Here is a 13,951-nt window from a genome sequence, read left to right on the forward strand (position 1 = left end):
CCAAGTTACGGGCATAGCGGAGCTTCGGATCTAGCGTCACAAAGATTCCGAGATAACAGAATCCATCAGATACAATCGGGATCGGACAACCACGTAGTGTCACCGCCGGTTCTCCCCTAAGGACATAGACCACTGATTTAAGCTAGTTCACAGTAAATCCAGAGTACCTGCCGAATATTGCCAGTACATCTAGGAGGCAGATCAATGAACCTCTAGGATTTGTAAGGTACAGAGGACGTCATCTACGTAGAGAGATATCTTGTCCTCCCAGTGCAGAGACCACCTCAATCCGCGGATTGATCGGTCTTGCCTGATCCAAGCCGCTAAGGGCTCCACTGCCAAAGCAAAGAGGAGTGGGGACAAGGGGCAACCCTGCCTGGTGCCCCTACTAAGCTGGAAGTCTGAGGACTTGCGATTATTTACCACTACCTGGGCCATCGGGTCAGAGTATAGGAACCAAACCCATCCAATGTATTCTTGTCCGAAGCCCAATTTGCCCAACACCGCAGACACATAGGGCCACTCCACCATAACAAATGCCATAGTGGCGTTCAATGATCCTACGATTGCTGGCTCTAGCATGGTAGATGCTCTACTCAATACTCCATGTAAGCGGTGTAGGTTCAGGGCTGTATTGCGATGGTATGAAACCCGACTGATCCGGGTGAACCAGAGTGGTAATTACTTAAATCAGACGCGTCGCAAACAATTTGGCGAGGACCTTAGGCTCCACATTCAGAAGTGATATTGGCCGATACGAGGTGCAATTATTTCTTGCCTTCCTTTTGTATGACCACTATGTTGGCCACTCGTTGGTCGTAAGGGAGCAGACCTTTTTCCCTACTCTGTCAACATAGCTCGGAAATGGGGAGCAAGTCTATTGGAGTCCAGTTTATACAATTCAATGGGAATACCATTCGGCCCTGTTGCTTTGCCTGAGTTCAAACCACGGATAGCTTGCGCCACCTAGTCATCGGTCAGAGGGGTATCTTAATAGTTCCTATTTTCGTCTGAGAGCGTGGGAAGTATTATGTCTCTTAACATTTCCGCATTGTCATCCTCCGTAAACCTACCGGTCGTACTATATACTGTACGGTAGTGGTTGGCAAATGCGTCGGCTATGTCCTATGGGTCCGTTTTAGGACTGGAATCATGCCCAAAAACCTCGGGCACCAGTCTTGACGCCCAGTCACGTCTATCTAGCATTGTCTCCAAGGTCATTTTTCCTGCCTTGGACCACTCTACTCTGCGCCCTGGCTCTATCTCTAGCGATGCTATGAAACTCATCTTGTCTCTATCTAAGAAGATGAAGGCCTTCAGGGGAAACCTCCCGGGCCAGCCCCTCTTCTGTTTTCACCATATCGTCTATTGCTCTTTCAAGTTGAGCTAGTCTCTCCTTCTTTTCCCCGGCTATTAGGTAGATAGTTTCCCCTCGGATAACAGTCTTGTACGCTTCCCAGACAGTCTGCGCGGAATCTACAGAGTCCTTGATTTCTTGAAGGTAGTGCTCTGTGGCCTTGACCACCCCTTTCCGAGTGTGCGGATCTTTCAAGTACCACAGATTGATGGGGGCAATTCTACCAGTACTCACATAGTCCCACTCTAGTTTGAACCACACCGGGGAGTGATCTGAAATACTCCATCCCAGATTACGTATTTCTCGGACAACATTGGTCTGTGCTGCCGGGACAAGAACATTATCTATTCTGGATAAACTGTGATGTGCCCCCCCTTATGTGTGTGAATTGTTTCATATCTGGGTTATGCACCCTCTATCCATCCACTAGCCCCATTGTGTCTACAAACATGGGGAGCTACCTCTGAGCAGGTCTGATTACACGAGGGGGATGACGATCTAGTTCCTCAGACATGACGGCGTTAAAATCACCCCCCAATACCAGGACTCCTAACGTAAGTGTGAGGAAGATCGTGCCAAGGTCTCTGAATGTTTGTCTGCAGTCCGGAAGGGACATATATCGAGACAAATGTGGCCGTCTTCCCTTCCCATTGGCCTGAGACCCCTACATATCTGCCTCTATCCCCGTGACGCTGAGGTAACTCCCGCGTATGCTACCAGATTATACCCTCCTCTGTGCAAGGCCATACATTTATTCCCTATCAGGTGAGTTTCTTGCAAAAGGATCACTTCCGGTTCATGCCTCCTGATAAATTGATAGACCATTCCTCGCTTTATTTTGTCCCCCATCCCGTTTACATTCCAACTAATCACCTTGATCCCGATCTCTGTTTATTGTTCGACATCTCGTTCCTGTGAAATTATCGGTAGCACTGCATTGGTCCCTGATGGTGTCTCAGAAATCAAAATTGTTAACAATAAAATTCCAACATTGAAAAACAATCCAACTCCCCACCCACACTGCACCCCTGCTCTTGCTCATCCCAAACTGCCGCCCTACACACTAAAAGTAATGATTACCTAAAAGTAGTAGAGAGGAGGAAGCCACCCCCTCGAACCCGTACCATCTCAAACAGTTTGTCCTCTGGAGCTCGGATTACTCAGTACAAAGTCATTGTAACCCAGGAGAAAGTCTAATGTCTAATCATGGGGCTCATGACAATGTTCGGGAAAACCATGAGTATGGATGCCGGATCTCAATCTTGTTCTTGCACTGCTTGTTGTTCACCTCTAACCCGTGGTCCAGACCCCCCAGGGGGCCGGCTGTCGAGCCAATCAGATGCCACTTCAGGATTATCGAAGAACCACGCTCTTCCTCCACTTCCTCACGTAGACGCGCCGGGAACATCATAGCGTACCTTATTCCTTTGTCACTGAGTTTCTTGTTGACCGCCAGGAAGTTCCTCGGCTGTTTCTGCACCAACTGCGTGAAGTCAGGAAAGAAAGAAAGGGTGGCATTTTCATAGCGCAAGGGAGCCTCCAAACGTGCTTCCTGCAGGGTAGCGTCTCTGTCCCTAAGGTTCAGGATTCTTGCAATAGTCTGTCTCGGGGGCGCACCGGGCTATGGCCGCCTGCCCGGAACCCTGTGCGCCCGTTCGATAGTGAAGAAGTTACTAAGTCCCTTGGGTTTAAGGTGCTTTAGGACCAAGCCTTCCACGAACAGGTCAGGGGCCGGGCCTTCTGACTTTTTGGGCACTCCCAAAATGCGGATATTATTGCGCCTAGATCTTCCTTCATTTTCATCCAGCTTACGCTCAGTCATTTCGTAGGAGGACTTAAGAGCACGCACTTCCTGTTGACGCAGCGTCCGCCAACCGCAGGTTAAACAATATCTAAACAATATCTGCCCCCCTCCGAGTATTGTGAGAGGGGGGCCCCCAGGAAAGAAGCCGGCACTCACTCACCCCCCTCCAGGCATGTCTTCCGCCGCTCGAGGCGCGCACCGCCGCAGCCGCGCCCCCGGGTCTTAATCTTAGCCCGGCCTCTGTGAGGGGGGTGGATGGGGGGGTGGGGAGAGTTCCAGGGAGGGGAAGGCCTCCGGTGAGGATCACCACTCGATTTGTTCACCGCTGGACGGGGCCACGGGCTTTGGCCGCGACTCTTTCCGGTGACTACGGGGGGGATCGGCGACTTCCGTTCCAACACTCCCGTTGGTGTTTAATTCAGGGCCGGCCACCAAATCACTCCAGTCCCCGGCCCGAAGCCCAACAGGCCTCAAAAGACGGAGCCCGAAACTCCAGTTCCCGGCATTGCCGGAGGGGCCAGGATTGCAGCCGGCCGATCCGCTCCTGTTCCCCCTCTGATTCCCGAGCTTTCCGGGCAGGATCAATGGCAGGATTTTGGGGTCAAGGGATAGCGGCGGCGGAGCCGAGGACTCACACGGCCATCTTGGTCTGGTGCGTGGCTCCTCCAAATTGATGAAATTCTTGATTTTATATGAAAATTGTTTATAGGAAGTGTTTTTTTTATTGTGAAACAAATTTTAATACCAGCTGCATTTGAACTTAATCCGTTAACAAGCCTAGATGATTCTTAAGGTTTAGCAGCACCGTGGCAGTTATTAACATGAAGCCTGATGGTTCAAGTTTCACTAAATACTTAGGATGCCCTGGACTTCATCGCAACTACAATTTAAAAAAACAAAAAAATCGTTCAGAATTGTGTATTCGATTTCTTTAAGATTTAATGTGTAATTTATGTAGTTCTGTGTAGGTGTCAATATTATTATGTTTTTTTTTGACATAATACAATTAAGTTTGATCATTGCCTGTAAAAAGCACAAATGCATGAGGTGCCCCATACCTTGCAGAACACCTATACAACGTGTCTATAAAAGTTCAAAACTTTCCTATTTGCAAATGTGGGCCACTTTTTTAGCTATCTGATTCGCTTACAGGGGCCACATTTATTTTGGTGCCTCCATTTTCTGCCCCAGTCCAACCGTGGCCACAGCTCAGCTTCGGTGGTTATAAAAGCAGAAAATATTATGACAAGGGAATCTCTCTCAGCCGAAGATCTTTTTTTTAAATGTATGTCATGGTACTGTGTACTTGTAAGTGTTGGGTAGGGGGGCACAAAAGTCTTATACATGTCAAATGAAATCTCTAATTGTATTGTGTCTGTTAAGTGAGGGAAATAAAAAAAAATTCTAAAGAGATTTTATTTGGTATTTCCTATAGCATTTTGGCGTGAGGCCTACATATATTTATAAGAAGCATTAATTTGCAGAGACACCATCTTTTCACGTTTCATATAATACCTGCGAACATGCAGGACAATCAACAACAACAATATGCAGACAGTTCCAGAGTCAGCCAAACAAAACCCCAAGAGAGACATCAGGGAGATAGCGAAGACCAGCGTGGAATCAAGGGGAACCATGTACATGTACCTAATGAAGTATGCCATTCAAGGGTCCACTGGTGGTAAGTGGGGAAGCTCAATCCCACAGTACGATGCCCAGCGGGTCCACATTTTACGGTGCTTCTGGGGTGCCAAAAACACAGCTATTTCCGCACCCTTGCATCTATCTAGCTCACCCTTCCACTTGCCCAGAGTCGGGGGCGACGTCCCTTTCCATAGCTGTGCTATATCACGTTTAGCAATGGTGAGGGCCCGAAAGAGTAGGTGCTGCTTATATATATTGCCCCCAATCCTGTACGTGCTATGCAGAAGAAATAAACGTGGGTCATGTGGGAGCTCCCATGCCAACACAGTGCTGAGGCACGAGAAGACCCTGCGCCAGAAGGGCTGTAAGGTGGAACACTCCCAAACTGTATGGTGGAATGTCCCTTCTTCTTGGTCGCACCGCAAGCATGTAGGGGATTGAATTGTGCCCATTGCCCAAAGTCTAGTTCGGGTATTAATACACGCAAAGCAGGTATGGAAAGATTTGTTTTGTCTAATTATTGACGAGTTTCTCCTTTTATGTCCTGCAGAAAAAAGTGGAGCCTTTCGTCAGCATCCTACTTCTGCCCTACCGTTTCACAACAGAGGCAAACAAGGTCTTGGTGTTTACTGAGGTGAGTGCAAAACTAGATATTCGTTATTGTTACTTATTAAATACCACTGCAAATGAAATATACGGAACGAACTAGTGAAATGTTAAAAATAAACGTATTAGTAATCTTAGAAACTGCTCTAGAAAACCAGATTCCCACACTCTAGTATTTTGATTCATGTGTATTTATTTTAAGCTCTTGTTCTGTATACGTTGCCTGTTCTCCTACATGCTAGTTTTTGGTTGGGGGTAGTCCGATCCAAGCCTCTATGTGAAGAGAATTGGGGTGGGCATGCAACAATTCCCAGATTATTGAGAAGTGAAATCTTTTTTTCTTTACTCTATTGAAACAGTGCTCGGCATACAGAGTCTATAGGAAGGAATACAGCTTTAAATTGCACGTGAACAATCAGGGTGGTGCTTGTACGTACAATGCACACTTCGAGAAAGAATCCACATTTTCAGGCCAACACATAGGAAACGCCCCATCAAATCCAACAGCCACCCACTCGTTAGGACTCCCAGAATGCACACCAGGCTCCCCACACCTTTCCCCACATCTTGGAGCAGCCCTGACTTCAGTAAACCATCCAGTATGCCCTCTGACACCAGTCGAGATCGGATTCCCAGTCTCAAAGAAGTGAAATCTTGTGTCATTATCTTTGTTGATTAGGTTCAGTGTGCTTGTCCTTTTTCTAAGATTCATTTGTAGTACTCTCACTGTCATCATTAGAGTTGAGTGCATGTGTGACATTTTCTGGCAGTGGATGATATGTCCATTTTTACCAGACAGATTCACTACTAAAGACAAACTGTCGAAGGTTATAAAACACCTCAAACCTACCAATTGCTACTTCGAAATTCTTTCTGCAAACATCATCAAGGCAAACTTCCACCACTTGGAAGCAGCTTTGCGCTCACTGATCAATGCCTCATTCACAAGTGGAATCTTTCCAAGACTGCTAAAATGTGGTCAGCTTACTGTAATATTTAAAAGATTGAACCTCATTTCCGATTTTAGACGTGTTCCCAATTTACATTGGTTTGGGAAATCAATTAAAGTGTATTTCCAATCAAATTTCAGTATCAATGAAGTACATCTGTTAGTGGACTATCTGTTTAGTTTCTGCTCTGCCAGTGGCATCATAAATGGACATTCCCAAAATATTGCTCAATGTGCACCGCATGCAAGATAAGGGGTAATCTTTTTGTACTCTTGGTCTCTCAGCAGCCCATGACACATCTGATCTTTGCAGGCAAATATCTTCCTTGGGACACTGCAGAAGCTTTTGTTGGCAAGTTCTGAGTTTGTTTACTTTTATAATCTATAGATAACCAGTGAAGAAGACTGGATTGTGAGTCATTGAGTTCACTTTTGGAAGGGGATAGAAGTGTCCATTCAATAGTGCACTGAGGGAAAAGACCTCTGCCCAAAAACATCATCCATCAGCAGTCACCTTCTCCTCAAGCCTTGTGAAGCTTCTTTAACCCTCTCCGCCTGGCAGCTTACTACTGCTCTTCTCTTTTTATCACCCACTAAGTACCGAAAGAAATTTGACTCTAATTCGTGACAGGCTCAAGGCAAAATAATGATTTCCTACCTACCTCAGTGAAATCTGTGGATTTTGCACTTCACTAAACTCTTTCTCACCCTGCACAATATCATATGAAGAAAGTGGCCAGCATTCACCTTGGCCCTCGTTAAAAGATCAACTTTCTACTCTTCCATGCCCAACTGAATTGATGGCCATACTATAGTTCTCTCTAGCTTGGGCTTTGGCAACACCATAAAGCTGGCGTCCCTAAATCCTTAATTTCTCCTCTTCATGCTGGTATTCAATCCACTGCCATGCTCCACAGGATAATTTGAACAAATATGGGTTCGAGGCATGTGGGCTGCTGAATTCATATCTATAGCATAGATCGCCGCCTAGTGTTGGGTCCGGATGATTGCACATTGTTGTCCTGGAAGAGTCTTCGAATTATCACGAGATAGGTGGCTCCTCCCCTGGACTACAGTGCGCATGGGCACCGACTCCATCCTCAGATTGTTTTTTTCCGCCATTGGGTTCGGATGTAATTTCGTTATCTCCAGTTCGGAATCAACATTGACTTTTCGAGGCCCGAAGGCCTTTTTCATTCCGTCGGTATTGTTTGCGCTCGGTGCCCGGTTCTATTCCGACTCAGTTCCCGAGTTGGATATCCAGGGAGTCGCGTGACTCTTCCGTGATCGAGGCCCGGTCGACGCAGCAAGACCCTCGACAACATGGAACGCAGCCCGTTCAAGAATTGTCCCGTGTGTGGATCCAAGTATCCCCACATCGACGTCCACCCGGTGTGCAACAAGTGCCTGTCGCCGGACCACGATGAAGCCAACTGTATGGCTTGTTCCAGGTTTCGTTAAAAGAAGACGATTCGGCTTCGGCGTGCGGCGCGCATGGAGGCCCGGCAGTCGGCCCCGGTGGACATCTTCGACAGCGAAGAAGCGAACGAACACGAAGTTCAAATGCAGATTTCACCTCCGGCAGAGGAAATCGACTACGATTATGAAGCGGATGTCGAAGGCCTACACGTAGAAGAAGTCGTCAACGAGGTAGGAGACGACAATGAGGCCTATGGGGCCATGGAAGATAGCCCGGAGGAAGAGCTATGCCCCGTTCGAACAATTACAAAGGCTCAGGTCGAGGGATCGCCACGCGGCCTTACCCAAGACCTTATACCAGAATCCACGGCGCCGCCTTCAGGCCCGGCTACGGACACTTCAGCGGAGCCGCCATTGTCGAAAACTAAACCGAAAGTGAAACCTTCGGTATCGACAAAACGGAAAGTGGTTGAAACGCCATCAAAACCGAAGACGTCGGCACCCTCGTCTTCCGAGGTGTCGGGGCAACCCAAGCCGAAGAAAGCGGTCGACCCAGTGAAGTCGGGCAAGGGCGTCGAGCCGAAGTTGGTCAAGGGCGTCGAACCGAAATCCGCCAAGGGCGTCGAGCCAGAGTCAAGCAAGGGCGTCGAGCCGAAGTCCAAGAAGGGCGTCGAGCCGAAGTCCAGCAAAGGCATCCAGCCAAAGACTGGGGACCCGAAACAGGTTCCCCAGGCCGCCGATCCGAAACAGTCGGCGTCGACGTCTGCTGTCACGGAAGGGGGGCATAGTGCCCCTAAGAAGGATGCTCCTACGCCTCGAATCGAAAAGACCAAGTCATCCACGCTCGAGTCTTCACATGTTAGTGGATCGAGGTCGTCTTTCGGGTCGACGAAACCATCCGCTTCCTTTACGAAGCAGGTCTCGGACTCCCTCAAACATATCAGGGACAAGGCTTCCACGGAAGACCCAAAGACGCCTTCCCCCCCGAAGCAATCGGTCCCATCGTCTAAGTCTTCGACGCCAATACTCTTCACGCTGCCGCCGAAGGTGGCACCGAAGGCCTTCGCACCACGGTCGGTGCCCAAAGCGCACTTGCAGGGTTCTGCGGGGTCGAAGCCTACTCACCCGGCTGGGGGCTTGAAGCATCGACCACCATTGGTTGAGGAGCAGTCGGAGCGTTTCATCGACGCCGACACCGGGAAGCTTACGCTGTACAAGAGGAAGATTACGGCGACACAGCCTTTGGAGTCATACACCATTCCTCTAAAGCGCAAAAAGCCTGCTTCAGATTCACCAGTCTTGGTCGAGCCGCTGGTGCCTCGGACTCCAAGAATTGCCACACCCTCACCAACTTATTCGGATGTAGAGGATGCTGGGGATGATGACGAGGAGTACAACTTTCCTGCCAACACAGATCCTGATGAACAACAGGACTCATGGACGGGGGCAGGTGACCAGGGGGATCAGCACCTTGCCCATGACCCTCAGGTATACAACGTCAAGACCTCTCCCACTGAGGACTCTGCAGCATTTAATGCCTTAATTGAGAGGGCAGCAAAAAACCACGACGTTGAGCTGCATGCTGACCCTGTTGAGGTGGACTTCCTCTTTGACACTTTTTCAACAGCTGAAAAGACTGTGAAGACTCTCCCAATGTTGAAGGGGGTCCTGAAACATGCTGCGGACATTTTTAAGGAACCCACGCGGTCCAGGGTTGTCAACCCTAGAATTGAGAAAAAATACAGACCGGCACCTGGCTATCCTACCTACATCAAGGGCCAGTTGCCATTGGACTCTCTGGTCGTTTCTAATGCCCGCAAAAGGGTGAATTCGCAGACCACTGGTAAAGCTCCTCCCCCGGACAAAGAGTCCAAAGTGCTGGAGGCATCAGGAAAGAGAGTAGCAGCTCAGGCAGCCAATATCTGGCGTATCTCTAACACGCAGGCACTCATGGCTCGATACGACAGGGCACACTACGACACACTAGAGACCCTGTTGCAACATCTACCAGACCAATATAAAGAGGCAGCGGAGATGCTTATCCAGGAAGGGAAGCTCATCTCCAACGCTTCCATTAAGTGTGCACTAGACGTTGCGGACACTGCGGCCAGGGCAATTAATAAGAGTGTGATGTTGAGACGTCAGGCTTGGCTCCGAATCTCTGGGTTTAAGCCGGAGATACAAACTACCATCCTCAACCAGCCGGTAAACCCTGACAGATTATTTGGTCCTGAGGTAGATACCACCCTGGAAAAAATAAAGAAGGATACCGAAACTGCTAAGTCCATGGGAGCTCTACCGTCCCAACAGTTTCGAGGGAGCACTTTTCGTCGCTTAGGCAATAGGGGTGTTCCCAGAGGCCAAATGTCCCAGCAAACACAATTCAATAAAGGTGGGGCGCAAACCTCTTACACCAAGCAGAGTAGAGGAGGTTACCGGGGCAACAGCACCAAGGGCAGAGGCAGGGGCAACAACAACTCCCGTTCCTCCGCCTCCAACAAACAGTGACGCCCTGTCACTGCCCCCCGACCATTCCACACCTGTCGGGGGGAGACTCCAGCAGTTCCTGCCAGTCTGGAAATCCATCACCACAGACAGGTGGGTCAGGAAACTTATCCAGTTCGGTTATTGTTTGGAGCTCACATCCACTCCGCCCAACATACCACCAAAACACCATCCTATGTCCACAGAGCATTTGCACTTATTGCAGCAGGAGGTTCTTGTCATGCTGCAAAAAGGCGCAATAGAGCTCGTGCCGGTGGAGGAAGAAGGCACAGGAGTGTACTCCCTGTACTTCTTGATCCCAAAGAAGGAAGGGTCCCTCAGACCTATTCTGGACCTCAGGCCCCTAAACCAGTATATTCTCTCCGAACACTTCCACATGCTAACGCTGCAGCAAGTTCTTCCGTTGCTCAATCAGGGAGACTTCCTCGCAACCTTGGACCTCAAGGATGCTTACTTCCACATTCCACTCCATCCATCACACAAGAAATACCTCAGATTCACCATTCAAAATCGGCATTACCAATTCAAGGTCCTTCCTTTCGGAGTGACCACGGCACCCAGAGTGTTCACGAAGTGTCTGGCGACAGTGGCTGCGCACCTCAGAAGACAGAACGTACATGTCTACCCTTACCTGGACGACTGGCTGGTTCAAGCAAAGTCAGCCCAGCAGTGCGCCGCCCACATGTCCCACACCATTCACCTTCTTCACAGTCTGGGCTTCTCACTGAACTATCCGAAGTCGCACCTTCAGCCTGCCCATGTGCGGCAGTATCTGGGCGCGACGATAGATACTCTGGCAGCCACAGCTCAGCCAAATTCAGTACGGATCGACAACATCCAGTCGCTAATCCGAAAGTTCAGACCGCAACACTCCCTTCCAGCGAGAGTGTTCATGCAGTTGATAGGCATGATGGCCTCCTGCATCTTCATAGTCCCGCACGCGAGGTTACATATGCGTCCGCTCCAAGAATGCTTGGCGCATCAGTGGACTCAGGCTCAAGGGCGGTTGAACGACCTAGTGTTGGTGACCGGTCGGGCATACAACTCTCTGCATTGGTGGACTCCACACAACCTTTGCAAGGGCCTACCGTTCCAAAAGCCTGTGCCACAGATTATCCTGACGACGGACGCATCTCTTCAGGGATGGGGAGCTCATGGTGCAGGGACTATGGACGAAGCAGCAAAGGAAGATGCACATCAACTATCTAGAACTGATGGCAATCTTCATGGCGCTAAAGGCATTCAAAGTACATCTGTGCAACAAGGTCGTGTTGATCCGGACGGACAACATGACGGCCATGTACTACATCCAAAAGCAGGGAGGTACACACTCTCCACAGTTGTCTCATCTGGCTCAGAGCATGTGGAAGTGGGCCATTCAGAGGAACATCTTCCTCATGGCGGAACACCTCCCGGGCAAGGACAATCAGATGGCGGACCTGCTCAGCAGGTACAGCCACCAAATGCACGAGTGGGAGATACATCCATCGGTACTCCACCCGTACTTCCAGCAGTGGGGTCATCCACAGATAGACCTGTTTGCCACAAGGGAAAACGCAAAATGCCAAAGCTTTGCCGCCAGGTTCCCTCACCCACAGTCGCAGGGCAATGCGATATGGATGAACTGGTCAGGCAGATTTGCGTACGCTTTTCCCCCAGCACCTCTCATTCCGCTGGTGGCAAGAAAGCTAAAGCAACATTCGATGACACTCATCCTGGTTGCTCCAACGTGGGCACCCCAACCATGGTACACCACGTTTCTAGAACTCTCTGTGGTACCGCATCAACGCCTGCACCTCACACCCAGGCTTCTGACGCAGAACCATGGCGACATTCAGCATCCAGATCCGCAACAGCTCAATCTGGCGATCTGGCTCCTGAGGTCTTAGAGTTTGGCTACCTTGACTTGCCTCCAGAATGCATGGATATCATTCGGGAGGCGAGAAAGCCCACCACTAGAGCCTGCTATGCAGCGAAATGGAAGCGGTTTGTCATTTACTGTACTGAACACCACATCAACCCGCTGGATGCATCCATTCCCAACATCATCTGTTATTTGTTACATCTTTACAAATGCAATCTGGCATATGCTTCCATTCGGATACACTTATCCGCCATAGCGGCTTATCTCCAAAACAGGCAGCATCTCTCCGTTTTCAGAGTGCCTGCCGTTCAAGCCTTCCTAGAAGGACTAAAGCGGGTCATCCCTCCGAGGACCCCGCCAGCCCCCGTATGGAACCTCAATGTGGTCCTCACCAGGTTGATGGGCCCACCTTTTGAGCCTCTACATTCATGTGAGATTGAGTTCTTAACGTGGAAAGTGGCTTTTCTCATTGCCATTACCTCTCTACGATGTGTTAGTGAGCTGCAGGCGCTCACTGTACAAGAGCCATTCATTCAAATTCACTCTAACAGGGTGGTGCTGCGCACTAACCCTAAATTTCTTCCTAAAGTGGTTTCGCAGTTCCATGTCAATCAAACCATTGAACTGCCCGCGTTCTTTCAAAACCCAGAGACGGTGGCCGAAAGAATGCTCCACACTCTGGATGTCAAACGAGCTTTGATGTACTACATCGATAGGACCAAAGCATTTAGGAAGACACAACAACTCTTTGTTGCCTTTTCGGCCCAGCACAAAGGCAACCCCATTTCCAAAGCAGGTATAGCCCGGTGGATCGTTAAGTGTATTCAGATTTGCTATCACAAGGCTAAGCGCACTTTAACGGTCCCTCCCAGAGCCCACTCCACCCGCAAGTTGGGGGCCTCTATGGCTTTCCTTGGTAATATCCCTCTGGAAGATATTTGTAGAGCAGCCACATGGTCTACACCACATACATTTACTAAACATTACTGTGTAGATGTGCACTCCAAGCAGCAGGCAGCTGTAGGGCAGGCTGTTCTTAAGACACTATTTCAGACTTCTGCAGCTGGCACAGGCGGCCGCCGTTAATGGAGGGACTGCTATGTATTCTATGCTATAGATATGAATTCAGCAGCCCACATGCCTCGAACTGAATATGCTACTTACCAGTATGCATCTGTTCTTGGCATGTAGGGCTGCTGACATTCATATTGCCCGCCCTCCTCCCCGGCGCCTGTAGCGGCTGCAGACTTTTTTACACTTACTCTTAGCATGGCCATCGCTTACACTGTTACACTCCATCTTTGCCACAATGGCTAAAAACAATCTGAGGATGGAGTCGATGCCCATGCGCACTGTAGTCCAGGGGAGGAGCCACCTATCTCGTGATACTTCGAAGACTCTTCCAGGACAACAATGTGCAATCATCCGGACCCAACACTAGGCGGCGATCTATGCTATAGATATGAATGTCAGCAGCCCTACATGCCAAGAATAGATGCATACTGGTAAGTAGCATATTCATTCTCCAAAATGTACATGGGCTGCCTATCTAAGGATCAGATTTTAAATGTGCTGCCTCGCACAGAAAGCTATTCATCCAAATAAACAAACTCCCTAACATAATTACTCGCTACCTCAGGTGTAAAAAATGGCCTCAACAGCAGGAACTCTAAAATGCTAACATTAAAAAATCTTCCAAGCCCAAAATCAGGCAATAATTGTTGCTGATGCAGACCTCTGCATCTTTTACCAGTCCACCTAAAAACCTTTCCTGCTAGTCTCAATTTCATAAAACATTTTTAA

The 13,951-nt window shown here is 49.1% G+C and overlaps 1 protein-coding gene across 3 annotated transcripts in view; it reads left to right on the forward strand.

Moving 5' to 3' along the window:
- Positions 1-13,951, forward strand: part of MRPL1 (mitochondrial ribosomal protein L1) — a 549,098-nt gene that overhangs the window by 294,744 nt on the left and 240,403 nt on the right. For all 3 annotated transcript variants that reach the window (XM_078676360.1, XM_078676359.1, XM_078676361.1), the window contains exon 4: positions 5,356-5,439. In XM_078676360.1, coding sequence (XP_078532486.1) covers positions 5,356-5,439 — 84 coding nt within the window. The remainder of the gene's footprint in view (positions 1-5,355; positions 5,440-13,951) is intronic.

Source organism: Lissotriton helveticus, chromosome 2_1, assembly GCF_964261635.1.
Source record: "Lissotriton helveticus chromosome 2_1, aLisHel1.1, whole genome shotgun sequence".
NCBI lineage: Eukaryota > Metazoa > Chordata > Amphibia > Caudata > Salamandridae > Lissotriton > Lissotriton helveticus.